At 33.5% G+C, this 16,002-nt stretch overlaps 2 protein-coding genes and 1 pseudogene across 3 annotated transcripts in view; 1 reads left to right on the forward strand and 2 right to left on the reverse strand.

Annotated features, from left to right (window-relative positions):
* Positions 1–6,056, reverse strand: part of LOC148954129 (uncharacterized) — a 20,241-nt pseudogene extending 14,185 nt beyond the window's left edge. The window contains exons 1-2 of the transcript XR_016141578.1: positions 6,053–6,056; positions 2,789–3,006 (exon numbers count right to left, since the gene is read on the reverse strand). The product of XR_016141578.1 is annotated as an uncharacterized LOC148954129 (transcript). The remainder of the gene's footprint in view (positions 1–2,788; positions 3,007–6,052) is intronic.
* LOC148954128 (C-1-tetrahydrofolate synthase, cytoplasmic-like) overlaps positions 1–12,519 on the forward strand; it is a 56,601-nt gene extending 44,082 nt beyond the window's left edge. Inside the window, exons 4-5 of the mRNA XM_089086168.1 lie at positions 7,328–7,445; positions 11,941–12,519. Coding sequence (XP_088942294.1) covers positions 7,328–7,445; positions 11,941–12,170 — 348 coding nt within the window. The 3' untranslated portion in view covers positions 12,171–12,519. The remainder of the gene's footprint in view (positions 1–7,327; positions 7,446–11,940) is intronic.
* On the reverse strand, positions 2,952–15,747 carry LOC148954130 (uncharacterized). Its single transcript, XM_089085954.1, has 2 exons — positions 12,551–15,747; positions 2,952–3,006 (listed from the first exon to the last, which is right to left on the reverse strand). Exon 1 carries the CDS (start codon positions 13,520–13,522, stop codon positions 12,560–12,562), a length of 963 nt encoding a protein of 320 aa, XP_088942080.1. The 5' UTR covers positions 13,523–15,747; the 3' UTR covers positions 2,952–3,006; positions 12,551–12,559.
* Between the last annotated feature and the right edge of the window lie 255 nt (positions 15,748–16,002).

Here is a 16,002-nt window from a genome sequence, read left to right on the forward strand (position 1 = left end):
AACATTTCTTTTTGTAATAAATATACGTAACTTACGAATTAACTTAGGTAAAAAAATTCTATATTATTATATGTTTAATATGCCTATTAGGGGTCTCACCCTCTAGTCAATACCTCGCTCATTACGCTAAATTTTGAATTTTGCTCCAATTCTTTAAAAATGACCCATTATTCACAAAGGCCGCTAATTAGAATAAATAGCTCTGATGAAAGCACAAAAAAATCTTTGGCGTAAACAGCGAGGTATTGACTAGGGGGCGAACCCAGATCATATACATAATAATTTCTCTTCGTTTTAAGTATTGATGTTGCTCCTTAGGCTACTTTCAGTTTAAAAACTTGTTTTTTTTATATTTAATTTCTGATAGTTTTTTAAATAATGCCGGGAAAGTATGCACCCCCTTCATAGCAATGTCCCTTTCCCAATGGAAAGATCCTCCCAAGTAACCCCCAACCCATCCCCCCCCCCACTACCAGAAAAATCTCTCCTGAAAACGTAAGTATACTTTCCAATAACCAATAGCCTACTATGAGTAAACAGAACAACGTTCATAACTTTCAGCCCTTCCCCCGAGGACTGTGGGGGATTAAGTCATCCTAAAAGACATATTTATTATTTTTCGACCATGCTGAGCAAAATGGCTATCTCAAAATTTTGATTGGGTAACTTTGGAATTATTACCTTGAAAAAGGCGCATTTCTAAAATAATTCTGTGTTTCCTATTGAATTTTGGAAAAGACCGTCGGTTTAATCAACAATACAATGGTAAAAGCACATATCAAACTGATTACGAGTCGTGTCAACCGACACCTTTTTTGGTGACACACCAAATGAAGAATGCAAATGACCACAGAAAACGGAACAAGTTAGTTTAGTTTGAGTTGTTAGTTTGAGGTGTATACTAAAGAGGTGTAAACGATGATCTTCTTTTGTGCTTTTTCGCTTTGTCTAATTTCAATAATTTTTGCATGTTTACCAAGACATACCGCAAAAATAGACTGCGATGAACTGAAGGATCATATGACCTTTTTCAGAAGATTTTCTGACCAACTTTATGAAACCACATCTAGCTGTGACATAATAGAAAGGTTCAAGTGGCATTATAGTCTCTCAAGATATTTATCTCAAAACTACAGTGCAAAGAATTTTGAAGATATATATAATTATGTACATTTTGATTTGATCATGGTTAAAACTATGGCGGACGAGTCAGGCATAGATCAACTGAACCAGTTACACAGAATTATAGTTAATGAACATGAAAAGCTTAGAAAACTGTTTATATCCTATTGGACGATACTTATTCCAGAAAATTTCTCTGTGTCTGCAGTTTTGACGGAAGACCTGAATTTCAGAAACATCCCTAAGAGTTTAAGTTGTTACTCGTTAGCAAAAATTCGAAGCCTCTTAAAAAAAACTTACAATTTTATGAACGGGGCTAAGTATTTCTGTGACAATCGGACAATTACTACCCAATATGAAAATTTAAAGAAAAAGTTAGCCTTTTTGGACTATGGTTTCGATGACAATCATTATACCAATTTCAAAATTTACAGAAATGAAAGTTGTGTTTCTAGATTTGGGCTTGCCAAGTTCACCAAATGTTTAATCCAACTATGTCGTCAATCAAAACACACAATAAAATCCATCAAGATTCAATTAATCTTGAGGCCAAATTTTAGAATGATGTATGATATATTAGAAGGATTTCAAAAAACAAGACGCTATATTGAAGAAAGAAAAGCAAAACTTGTCGGTACTAGTCGAAAAGTAAAAGTGGTCACAAATTTGTTTTGTCAGGATAAAAATGTCATTCGGAATTTAAACGGACCGGTTGTAGTCCCATCACTGTTCCTTGTTAGTCCGTTCTCCCATTTTTACTTTGAATTTTTCTTCCCTGACATTTTAAAAATAATTGAGAATCTTGAATTCAGTGAATGGAACTTTTTATCATTTCCCCTCGTTCTTGAATCCACTCACGTTGAAGCAGCTGAATCGAAAATACACGTGTGTTCAAATATTGCAAGAAATATCCAAAATATTAGTAAATACGCTAGCTCCAAGGGTATATTTCTTCAGTTCCGTTTATTCGAGGATCAAAATTTAATACAAGCAAGTCAAGAATGGTTTCAACGTTTATGCTTAACGATTATTCTATATGGCGTGAAACGATTGGAAAACTTGCATAGCATAAGTGTCTTTTTCTGAAATGGATCGTTATGCAAAAGGATGCTCCAAAAAAGAAGACATCAGAAGAGCTGGTCAATTACTAGATGCCGGTAGAGATGGTAACCTTCTCGTGGTGCCCTTTAGAGCAGTAAGCACAAATAGTGGCCTGTTATTGCTAAGTTCAGTCACCGTCCAGCCACTGGCCGTCCTTCCAAGTGCCTGACCAGTAATGGTAAGTAAGTGATGGATACCAAAATCATACCCAGGGAGGGGGGGTAATTTTCCGGGATACACGGTCCAGCGACCAGGGCGTAAGAAAAGATCCTTAGAGGAGCAATCTAAAGTGGGATAAAGAAGTTATCTTGCTAGCACCGATTCTGAGGATCAAATCAAAATTTTTAGCGTGTTTTGAAAAAAAACTGTCAAGTGAGGAAAAATGCCATTTGAAGCCTCATTCAGACACGGTAAATCCGATTTTGATTAACCTCAATGGTAAATGTTTTTGCGACAACAAATCTATTGGAATTTCAAAAATATATTACTAAAGGCAACCAAACCACAAAAAAAGGCATAAACATTGCATAGATAAATCACTGGAAAAACAAAATCAAAGGTGTACTAGATCATCTGCGGTTACAGGAAGGCCTGACTTATTGCTGGCAACCACAATCCTACCCAGTCTCTGCTGCATATCTTCTAGAGAAGTAGTCAGCGCTAGAATTGCCATGATTTCGCTAGCAACTGCTATGTCAAATTGAGCTTGTCGTGTTTGATTTTTTTCTGTTGATGACTGACCAACTGTTATTTTTCGCAGGAAACGATCATTTACGTCACGAACTAAAAGAAATAATATACTTAGTTCCATTTCCTAATCTTTCTCTCCCCTATTTTTATTTTGATTTGTGGTGAAGCGAACCCAGTTGGATCGAGGTCCTTACTTCACGCGGGTGCAGCTCACGCTTTTGGTACTCGAACGGGTTCTTACTTTGCTCGTGTAGCTATTGCTGACCTCTTATTTGAAGTCCTATCGCCTAAATTAGACCCATGTACGAAAATAAAGCACAGAGGAGAAAGCATTAAAACCATGCCGCTATTCAAAATCCATTTGTCGGAACTTAATTTTTGGGCAAAAACTATACAGGTTGGGATAGAGTAATCCGTCCTAACTGTTTCAAGATTATTTCTACAGCTTATTCCTAAAGAAGCTCTTAGCCACAGAGCTTAAATTTAGAAGTATAATTATATTTTTTAATACTCAAAACTTTTGCATAATGACTTTTTAAAAATTTCGACTCAATTGTTGGAAGTTCAAAACATATTTATAAAATAATCATAGAAAATAATAAAACAATACAAAATCTTTGGCCTATAAAACAATTTTTGATTAAGAAAAATTATGGCTGCATTTTTGAATGTAGCGTTAGTATTTTTAGTCATGTCTATTTTATGCCTATTGTAAATTGCTTATGCCTATTGTAAATGTTTATGCCTGTTGTAAATTGCTCATTTCCCAAAGCACTGCCATTGCAAAGAGACTCGATTTTAAGTTATGCCAGAGCAATATAACACTCCGATATTTTACAATAATATACTTTGGCAAAGAGATATTAGTCTCCTATACATTTGTTTTAAACGGTTTGCTGCAATTAAAATATTTTTGCGACGCATTTTTGTAAACCAATCACATCACTACTTATATCTGGAGAAACAAATAGCCCTGCTTTATCAGTACCTGATTGTTTTTGGAACCATCACATGTTGCATCCAATGAATTTGAAAAAATATATGAAATCAGTAAAAAAAGAAAAAACAATAAGGCAAAATTAAGAAACACTGTTCTGAGAGTTTGGTCAATTATTTAAATACTAACGGTGAGTCTAGCTTTACACCTGAGATAATGGCGATTGGCTGTCCCTTGGTTTCACTCAACACTTTTATTAAGGCTCTAAGGCTTTCTAAATGAAAACATTTTTGTTTCCTGGCACCATCTTCGGTCTATTCAAACCTGAAAACTGGAATTTTCTTTCATTTTTAGTTTGGTTGCTATGTAACTATTGAGATAGTATCGTCACGTAGGCTCTCTTCTTTGTTGCCACACTTGAATCGTGAGAAGAAACAAGTGGGAACCTTTCCCGTTACGACAAAAACCCATCTTCATTATGTAGCCAAGTATTTTAGCAATTAATACGGTCTACCCTTATTTGCCATTGAAAAAATATAAGCTAGTGAGAATATGTCAAGATTCAGTAGGAAGAGTGATATTTTTAAAGACAAGAAAGCAGCATAACCTAATAGGTATATCTGAAAATATGTTACTATAGTTAATTCAATTAACTAATAATTTGAACTGTTTAATTTTTAATAATTTTAATAATAAACGTATTAATGCACAGCTTAGATTTCTAGTAGTTCAAAGATATATACATTTGTTTTCAGTTCCTATTTGATAACAAGCTGTTTGGGTTATATTCTTAAATAATCTTAATCATTGAATCTGCGTTTCTTTATTTTCCCAGTTTACTGCCAAGTAATGGCAGTATTTGTTTTTTTTTCAACAATATCAAGAAAGTTACACTTTCTAGAGCTCTTTGATGATACATTTTTTTTCTCATTTTCTGCTGATTTTCACACATTCTTTAGTTTCAAACTTGGCGCTCGCTAAGTGTTAAAAGTGCATACCAACATCAAAAGTCTTTTGCATTGAAGGTTTTCCTAAATTTTAAAGACGTGTACCGTTGTGTATGTGTCCACTTAGCCAACTAAGAGAATCAGATTTCATCTTTAGTGGCCTTAGTGCTTTAAGGAATGATTCCTTCCTTGTAACACCTTGAAAAAGGATTGTAACAGACTGTAAAACCTCAAAAGATTGAAGCACCTCGAAAGTGGTGTCAGATTAGAAGGAAAAGTGTACCGTGTAATAGGCCGGAAGACAAGTCCCTTTAAAATGCTACGTTTTTGACCAATCAAATTTCTCGTCCTATGGTGGTCTGGTAAACGCTGTTCTCTGCGCTCTAAGTTTAAAGATAACTTAAATATTTGACACTGAACACTAAGTTTATTTTACACAGTAACGATTCAAAAATAATAAAAAAATCTTTTGTTTGTTTTGATCGGTCTTTTATTTGGTCTTTTGTTTAATCGTTATTTCTAAAACAAAGCTTGAAAACCTTATTTATCTTTGTTAAAATTTATGGTTTCGTTTTGTTTTAAATAATCTTTTTTTTTTAGTTCTTTTGAACAAACATTTGTTTAATTTTTTCAACAGTCTTGGTTAGTATGATGATTTCGTTTCCTTTTTTCTTGATATATGACCAATAAAGACTCCAATAAAGACAGCATGAAATAAGAAATGTTTTCAGCAAAGCGTAAGTGATGTTCCCGTCCTTACAAGACATAAGGACGTTAGTAGTACTTCTGTTTGTGGTGATTTTGGTTCGTCTTAAGTTTAAATTTGATTAGCCTATATTTTAATTTCTGTTCGTTTTCGGTTTCACTTCTGTATTGACAGTTATTTATATTCATTTTACACTTGAGTTACTATTTGATTTTTTTCCGCTCTTCTTAAATTTAACGTAGCTCTTTCCTTTTTCTTTGAAAAACTTCTATTGTGGAAGTTTTTTTAAAATCAACGCTACAAAAGTAAATATTTTTCTGTAATGCTAAGAAAGCTTTCATCCCGCAGCACCTTTATTCAGGTTGAGTTCAAATGAAGGGGGGCTAGAGTTCAATCTCGAGCTTCCCCCTCTCAGGCTCCTTTCTACATTTATCTGAAGGCTCATTGAAAGTTAGGTGATTTGGGTATTAAAATTGAGTCTTTGAGGCGTCCCCCCTTCTTACTCAATATTTTACTGCCCCTTCTTCATAATAGTTGATACGCAATTACCCATCACTATACATAATTCTATGAAACATCAAGTTAATCAACTTCATTAAATGAAACTTTAAAATAAATTATATTTTAATATAATTATTAACCACTATTAAATCCTATGTTAACCATTTATCTTGCATTGACTACGTGACTTTTTAGGAACGAATATTCCTAACGTTCCTATGAATGTTCATGCTCCCTCTGAAACTAGGAGGCTCGAATGTTCTGTATATGTTCAATCGGTTCAATATCTTCGAATGTTCAATCGGTAGCAATTTGGCCCTCTTTGGGGCAAGATCGTTGCTTGGTACTACAAAATGTCCGAAAACACTGCTTCCCCATGGTACAGTCTTTTTTACTATTGAAAAAAGAACAATAATGAACTTTTATCTTGCGTTCAAATGAGCCTTCTCTCGATTTTATGGGAGCCATTGGTGCGATATGATAACCCCTGGGAGAAAATAACACCAAAAAAGCAAATAAATACACACTCGTGATGATCCTTCAGAAAAAAAGAGCCAAATTTCACATCTTTGTAGGAAGGAGCTTGAAACGTCTACAGTAGGGCTATTTGATATTCTAAATTTTATGGTGAGATGTTTGTCCACTTAGGGTATGTTTTTCCACTCATCCACTTGCCACTGAGCTAACTTTGCCACTTGCCACTTAGGTTATATTTCCCTCCTTTTTCAAAAATCAGGTAAACTTTCTTCAGATAGTGGCTTTCAATGAATAATTTCAAACTTAAGGAATTGTATATATATTTGGAAGCAGCATAAAAATCGGATTCTTTTGGTATATTAATTGTTATCAAAAGTCCCTTTCTTAGAGTTTTGTTTGCTATCAACCTGAACCGCTCTTTATTGTCAGGTCGTTACCACGAACTGCTTGACAGGGAGACACTATCTTGCCATCTATTTGATGTTCTTGTTTTTCATTGTAAAGGGTGAGCTAGAGATTTCAGAAGCCACTTTAGCCCATTTTGGCCTATTACTTTAAGGAAACCGTAATAATGGCTTATCGAATTATCGGAAACTTTTCTGTTATATGTCTTATTGACATAGAATTAATTTTTTTCGTAGAATCGGAAACGTCTCTTAATACTTGCGAAAATAAAAGTAGGTTAAACTTTTTAATAAATAAATTAACTTTATTAACTTTTGAACTATATTGAATAAATGACTTTAATTTTTAATGAATAAATAAAATAAATAAACCTTTCGACAATTGTGTCATTTGTCTGAAATTATATAGGTTTTTGTTCAAGCTAACCATAATTTCTTTTAGCTTCGTCGGCTCCGAAGACTTGGCGTTGATAAAACCGAACCTGGTGATTTGACTGATGAAGAAACCCGAGCTTTTGTTCGACTGGATATCGATCCCGAGACAATCACTTTTCAAAGAGGTAGGCTTAACATCCTTAATTGTTGTTTGTCACCCCCTATAGAACATTTGAACTTACGGCCTAGAAGTTTAATACTCATGGCCACTCGGGATTACGAACCTGGCGTCTTGTAAAGTTAGTATATCAATGAAAAAAAGTGGATACACAGACGCCTCATCGTTTAATCTGGGTTCACAAGGGTAGGGCCTTTGATAGCCCCTCCCCCAATGTCACCTGAATTGGACAACGGTATTGAGCAGTATATTAGTCTAGTAATTTTATGTAGACGGAATTAAATACATTTCATAGACTTATAGACCAACATGTAGTTTTAGAGACCAGCAGCACCTCACAGTCATTTGCTGAGTTACTCTCAAAGAAAATATTATACTGAATAGAAGGGATTATCATTAAATTTCTCAGATTTTGAAGTTTTGTCGCACTAATTTTTTTTATTAAAGAAATGTTTAAACAAAATTTATTTGTTTTTTTCCTCGTTTGTTTTTACTTTTCTTTTAAAGACTGACACAAAGACTGAAAGACCTGTTAAAGAATAATATAATGTTGTTTCCAGACTATGGGTTTTTTAGGCATTTAAAAACCGTACGTATTTCTACGAACGGAAGTTTAGTTTTATCTTACTTTTTTTTGCGTAATGATATTGCGATTACGTAGCCTTAAACCAGCCAAATTTTGCAAATTTTGCTTTTAGCAAAAAAATATTCCCGTATAAAATTAAATAAAATGAAAATTAAAGTCAAAATAATACTATGTGTAACAAAGCATAATTACACTGGAGAACAAAATCGAACTTTCTCATAGTTCCAGCAACATCTGCAACCCAGTAAAGAATCAACTGCAACCCATAGTAACTAAAAGTATAAAACGTGTAAAAAAAATCATTTAATGAGAAACATTTCTCATTTAAACTCGATTTGGAAACAATAACTATTATATAAGTTTGACTTAGCAGTAAAAGTTTACTGCAAAAATAAGTTTTCTATGATTTTGAAAAAGAGATGGTAATCCATCGAATTTGGCGTCGGATTGAAACGGGAAGTGCATCATTAGAACTTTTATTTTGTAAACCCTAGGTCGGATAATGAACAACAAGCGAAAACACTTTCTTTGTGTGAGGGCACTGATGTCGTATTGACCAGGGATGATCGTATTGAACCAGAGTTTGTAGAATATTGGGAGAGGGTTCATTTGCATCGAAATCAGAGTATCTAGTCGCTCTTTAAGTAGCAACGGAGATTGCACCACAGAAAAATGGCGTTTTCTCCCTTTTATGCCACAAAGTATTATTTTTTTTTCTAAAGAGGGTCAAAATGCCAGACAATGCAAACTGGATTTTTTTACCCCCTCCCCCCCCCCCGTGTTGAAAAACAAGAAATATCGTTTTTTCATGACCAGCAGTAAAGGTCTCCTTTTTTTCAGGCTACTGCAAAATCATTGACAGATGTTTAATCGCTCTTTTAAAAACTACTCTTCATGTATACGTGGTTTGTATAAATTCATCTCAGTAACTCTTCCGTATAAAGTGCCAAAAATAACATATTTTAATCATCAAAAATATCACCAAAAATAACATTTTTTTATGGCATTTTTGCAGTAGAAAGGATGAAAAGCGTAACAAGGGTATCATTATAATAAACTTGGTTGAACAAACCGTTAACTCGAGGTTTACAATCCTCCTTTCTTGCATACTCCTTCTCTCAGCCCCCTTATTGAAAGCTAAAAATCGAGTTCAAATAAAACTCGCCTAATAAAAAAATATTTATTTTCACTTTCATTAAAACTGCACGTTCTATCTGCAACTAATCAAAGCAACTTCCTTTTGGACATCCTTTTGCAACTTCCGTTTGGACTCTTTACAGGACAAAATTGCATATATATGGTTGGAAATTTTAAGGAAGGTAGGAATTAAATGCTATGTTTAATATATTTCTTTCATGAGTTAACTCATGAGTCAACTTATACTTGTTTAGTTCAATTTCCCAAGTTAGGCAAATATCATTCCGTGAGCTTTATTTTAAAACGATCAAAAATTAACTGTAGGAAAGGAAGTATTTTTTACGGAAGTAAATAGTTAAGTTGAAATTTAAAACGGACAAAAATTATTCGTTCACAAATTACGCAAGATGTATCTACAAAACTAGATCAAATATATTGACCCGTATTATTTTCCAATATTTGTAGAATTCTAAGTACTAGTGCTCACTGAAAATTGAGCTTGATCGAGTTTTTTATTGAGAATTATAATTGCATTCTGAATGTTATCGATATGATGGCTGTCGAGAGCCTTAAAAATTAGTATTTAATTAGGCTATTTATGGAGTTTACCGCTGCTAAAAGAACGTCTTATTTTTTCTGGTTGACTTTGTGTTTTCAGTAAAGTGCTAGTTTATAGGATTCTACAGATATTAGAAAATATCACAAGTCAGTTTATTTTTGCTAGTTTTGCAGTCATATCTTGAGTAATCTGCGAAGCAATAATTTTTGTGCAGTTTAAGTTCCAGGTTTGTTTGCTCTATTTTAACTTCAACTTTAATATAAAGTCAAGAACTAAAATATGTGATCCTAAGAAGGCTTTTCGAACTTTAATTCAAACTTTAAAATACGAACTTTGAACTTTAAAATTCGAACTTTAGCTTAAAGATTGAGGAATTGACTAGGGGACGAGCCCCCTAATATACGTATCAAAAATATATGAGTACAGAAGTTAATTACGTTATTTAATCCGAAAGTTATGTATATTTGTTATTAAGCGAGTTTTTCGTAAATAAAATTAAGCAAGTCTTAAGAAATCCATTAAACCAAATAAAAGTAAAATGATTATGCAAAACTCATCGCAATTATTGATCTACTGTGATTCAAAATCAAAACCTGCATTAATTCAAAGACGTTCAAAAACTAAATAAAAAAAACAAGTTTTTTTAACTGAAAGTAAGGAACGACGTTAAAACTTAAAACGAACAGAAATTATTCCGTATATGAAAGGGACTGTCCCCTCCTCAGCGCCTCGTTCTTTATGCTAAAGTTTGACTTTCTCACAACTCTATCTTTTTTAAACAAGAAAAAACTTTAGAGTAAAGAGCGAGGCGTTGAGGAGGGGACAGCCCCTTTCATATACGGAATAATTTACGCTCGTTTTAAGTTTTGACGTCGTTCCTTACTATCAGTTAAAAAAAAGTTTTTTTTTTTTTTCATTTAATCCCAATCAGGAACGAGCTTAAACAAAGCTCGTATAACGTTTTTTACGAAGCTATTAAATTTAATTTATTTAAAAGTTTAACTGAACTATTCTTAATTGCGTGTTTAATTATTTGACTCGTATTAAATTTGTATTAGTTTATTTTTAACTTTATATAAAACTATATACATTTAATTTTGGTTCAAATTTCCGATATATTATTATTCAATATGGCTATATAATTAAAATAGGTGGCAAGAGAGACACAAAGATCTTACTTTTAAAAATGTTGTGACTCGGAAACTAAATTTTTTTTTAGTGGCTTAAAGTTTCATACAAAAGAACCAATCAGGTTTTGTATAATGTTTGTCTATCGTTGAAAACAAATTCATTGGATGCAACATGTGATGGTTCCAAAAACAATCAGGTACTGATAAAGCAGGGCTATTTGTTTCTCCAGATATAAGTAGTGATGTGATTGGTTTACAAAAATGCGTCGCAAAAATATTTTAATTAACTCTTTTAAAACAAATGCATAGGAGACTAATATCTCTTTGCCAAAGTATATTATTGCAAAATATCGGAGTGTTATATTGCTCTGGCATAACTTAAAATCGAGTCTCTTTGCAATGGCAGTGCTTTGGGAAATGAGCAATTTACAACAGGCATAAACATTTACAATAGGCATAAGCAATTTACAATAGGCGTAAAATAGACATGACTCTAAAAATACTAACGCTACATTCAAAAATGCAGCCATAATTTTTCTTAATCAAAAATTGTTTTATAGGCCAAAGATTTTGTATTGTTTTATTATTTTCTATGATTATTTTATAAATATGTTTTGAACTTCCAACAATTGAGTCGAAATTTTTAAAAAGTCATTATGCAAAAGTTTTGAGTATTAAAAAATATAATTTTACTTTTGAATTTAAGCTCTGTGGCTAAGAGCTTCTTTAGGAATAATCTGTAGAAATATTCTTAAAACAGTTAGGACGGATTGCTCTATTCCAACTTCTATAGTTCTTGCCCTAAAATTAAGTTCAGAAAAATCGATTTTGAATAGCGGCACGGTTTTAATGCTTTAACCTCTGTGCTTTATTTTAGTAATTGGGTCCAATTTTAGGTGATAGGACTTCAAATAAGAGGTCAGCAATAACTACACGAGCAAAGTAAGAACCCGTTCGAGTACCAAAAGCGTGAGCTGCACCCGCGTGAAGTAAGGACCTCGATCCAACTGGGTTCGCTTCACCACAAATCAAAATAAAAATAGGGGAGAGAAAGATTAGGAAATGGAACTAAGTATATTATTTCTTTTAGTTCGTGACGTAAATGATTGTTTCCTGCGAAAAATAACAGTTGGTCAGGCATCAACAGAAAAGAATCAAACACGACAAGCTCAATTTGACATAGCAGTTGCTAGTGAAATCATGGCAATTCTAGCGCTGACTACTTCCATAGAAGATATGCAGCAAAGACTGGGTAGGATTGTGGTTGCCAGCAATAAGTCAGGCCTTCCTGTAACCGCAGATAATCTAGTAAACCTTTGATTTTGTTTTTCCAGTGATTTATCTATGCAATGTTTATAGCTTTTTTTAGTGGTTTGGTTGCCTTTAGTAATATATTTTTGAAATTCCAATAGATTTGTTGTCGCAAAAACATTTACCATTGAGGTTAATCAAAATCGGATTTACCGTGTCTGAATGAGGCTTCAAATGGCATTTTTCCTCACTTGACAGTTTTTTTCAAAACACGCTAAAAATTTTGGTTTGATCCTCAGAATCGGTGCTAGCAAGATAACTTCTTTATCCCACTTTAGATTGCTCCTCTAAGGATCTTTTCTTACGCCCTGGTCGCTGGACCGTGTATCCCGGAAAATTACCCCCCCCCCCCTCCCTGGGTATGATTTTGGTATCCATCACTTACTTACCATTACTGGTCAGGCACTTGGAAGGACGGCCAGTGGCTGGACGGTGACTGAACTTAGCAATAACAGGCCACTATTTGTGCTTACTGCTCTAAAGGGCACCACGAGAAGGTTACCATCTCTACCGGCATCTAGTAATTGACCAGCTCTTCTGATGTCTTCTTTTTTGGAGCATCCTTTTGCATAACGATCCATTTCAGAAAAGACACTTATGCTATGCAAGTTTTCCAATCGTTTCACGCCATATAGAATAATCGTTAAGCATAAACGTTGAAACCATTCTTGACTTGCTTGTATTAAATTTTGATCCTCGAATAAACGGAACTGAAGAAATATACCCTTGGAGCTAGCGTATTTACTAATATTTTGGATATTTCTTGCAATATTTGAACACACGTGTATTTTCGATTCAGCTGCTTCAACGTGAGTGGATTCAAGAACGAGGGGAAATGATAAAAAGTTCCATTCACTGAATTCAAGATTCTCAATTATTTTTAAAATGTCAGGGAAGAAAAATTCAAAGTAAAAATGGGAGAACGGACTAACAAGGAACAGTGATGGGACTACAACCGGTCCGTTTAAATTCCGAATGACATTTTTATCCTGACAAAACAAATTTGTGACCACTTTTACTTTTCGACTAGTACCGACAAGTTTTGCTTTTCTTTCTTCAATATAGCGTCTTGTTTTTTGAAATCCTTCTAATATATCATACATCATTCTAAAATTTGGCCTCAAGATTAATTGAATCTTGATGGATTTTATTGTGTGTTTTGATTGACGACATGGTTGGATTAAACATTTGGTGAACTTGGCAAGCCCAAATCTAGAAACACAACTTTCATTTCTGTAAATTTTGAAATTGGTATAATGATTGTCATCGAAACCATAGTCCAAAAAGGCTAACTTTTTCTTTAAATTTTCATATTGGGTATTAATTGTCCGATTGTCACAGAAATACTTAGCTCCGTTCATAAAATTGTGTTTTTTTTTAAGAGGCTTCGAATTTTTGCTAACGAGTAACAACTTAAACTCTTAGGGATGTTTCTGAAATTCAGGTCTTCCGTCAAAACTGCAGACACAGAGAAATTTTCTGGAATAAGTATCGTCCAATAGGATATAAACAGTTTTCTAAGCTTTTCATGTTCATTAACTATAATTCTGTGTAACTGGTTCAGTTGATCTATGCCTGACTCGTCCGCCATAGTTTTAACCATGATCAAATCAAAATGTACATAATTATATATATCTTCAAAATTCTTTGCACTGTAGTTTTGAGATAAATATCTTGAGAGACTATAATGCCACTTGAACCTTTCTATTATGTCACAGCTAGATGTGGTTTCATAAAGTTGGTCAGAAAATCTTCTGAAAAAGGTCATATGATCCTTCAGTTCATCGCAGTCTATTTTTGCGGTATGTCTTGGTAAACATGCAAAAATTCTTGAAATTAGACAAAGCGAAAAAGCACAAAAGAAGATCATGGTTTACTTCTCTTTAGTATACACCTCAAACTAACAACTCAAACTAACTTGTTCCGTTTTCTGTGGCCATTTGCATTCTTCGTTAGGTGTGTCAGCAAAAAATTATCAAAAAATGCGTCAGAAAAAAATTATATGTGTCAGCGATCAGCTTACTCTTTTAATTAAAAGAAACGGTCGACACGACTCGTAATCAGTTTAATGTTATTACCTTAAAAAAGGCGCGTTTCTAAAATAATTCTGTGTTTCCTATTGAATTTTGGAAAAGACCGTCGGTTTAATCAACAATACCATGGCAAAAGCACATATATTGCAAATTTTATCACGTTGTCACTGTTGAAGCATACTAAGCTGGGTTCAATAAAGTTCCGATTTGATCATTAAAAAAATCTCACCTCCCCCCTGTACTGAAGACTGAACGTTCAGCATGCTGTTTCAGATTTTTGTATCCCCTACTCTGCCCCCATTTACCAATCGAGACACTCTTCCCTAGTTGAAAAATCTGTAAAAGTCGAGTTTTGGAAGATTTTGTCTAGGGTTTGGTGGGTTTTGTTTTGTAATCATAGGGATGTCACTCATAGGGATGATTGCCTTAGATCTAAAAAAATGGGTAAATTTGGTTGTGCTAATCCAATACTGGAGGTGTATTTCCAGATATATTTGCCTTATTTCTTTGCTAAATATTTTGCCCGCTAAATATTTTGAGACCACGTAAATATGCCAGAATTGATCTGTTGAGTTAGCTCCTAGAAAGGTGTTTCCCAGTTTGTCCCTCTACTCCTTTTCTTGCTTATAAGGTTTATAAGAACCCTTGAAGACAGGTCATTTACATCTAAACTCAAGGCCAGAAAATTTGTCTAGATTTAAACATAGAAAATGGATAGAACACATGATATTGAAAACTAAGCCTTGCTTGAAATCTAGATCCCGTGTTGTAAGTTCGAATCGGATAGTTGAACAATTTTCCGAGTTGGAGATGTTTGGCGTTTCTTAGCACTTTTATTAAAAGGCCGCAATTATTCTTCAAAACTAAAATCAGATACTTGTGTTACTTCTATGATTTTGACTGTTACAGTGATTTTACCTTCTTATTACCAAAAAAAAAAAAAAAGTCAAGAAACGTCGAATGCGTCGTCAGAAACTTCGTCATTGTTGAAGACTTCTTTTTTTTACTTTAGTGTCAGTTACACACTCGTACACTCGTAACTTACCCATACTCATTTGATCACCGCTTTAAAATTTAATGTAAAAACCATCTCTTTTTCGATTACAAATGGTGAAAATATTCCTTGTTTGACACTGATGATATTTCGAAGCTCTAACTTATCAATGGAAGAGACTACAATTCTGAATCCTCTTCGTAAAAGGCATTTGCCAACTTAAATTCTTTCTAGTTGGTTGATATAAAGTTAAAAGCAGCTATTTATCCAGAGCCAACTGACAACATTAGATATTTTCCAAACAATTTAACAGCTGTGTACATATTTATTAAAAAAAAATAATATGAAAATTCATAATTCAAAGTTAACTCACGGAAACTTTTTTACCTAACGTACAAAATTCAAACTTCAAGTATGTTGCTTTTATTTGGGAAGGAAAAAAAACAAAGGCCAAAGTTTTTCTTCTCTTTTTAACAAAAAGGCTTTTTGAGACATCTTAGCTCAATGCGTAATAAATTAAAGAGTTTTTTTTTCTTTTTGAAAACTTTTTGAAAAAACATACATTTAGTTCAAATGTCTAATACAGATGACAATGAAAAAAAAAAACAGGTTAAAAAAAAGAAATGCTGGGCAAGTAGGCACGAGAGCCATTCTCAACGTGGGTAAACACACATACACAAAATATACGTATTTCATTCCTCCATTATATCATCATCCTTGATCATAAATAAGACAAAAATCTTTAAATTTTCCTTCCTTAATTTTACTGAGGTTACCAAGATACCTCAATTGGATACATTCGGTTACCAAGATA

Source organism: Artemia sp. Qi Xiang Cuo, chromosome 3, assembly GCF_049724085.1.
Source record: "Artemia sp. Qi Xiang Cuo chromosome 3, ASM4972408v1, whole genome shotgun sequence".
Lineage (NCBI taxonomy): Eukaryota > Metazoa > Arthropoda > Branchiopoda > Anostraca > Artemiidae > Artemia > Artemia sp. Qi Xiang Cuo.

Bases quoted from the DNA above. Each gene is read 5' to 3' on its own strand.
- LOC148954130 (XM_089085954.1), bottom strand. From the start codon at position 13,522: ATGAACGGAGCTAAGTATTTCTGTGACAATCGGACAATTAATACCCAA.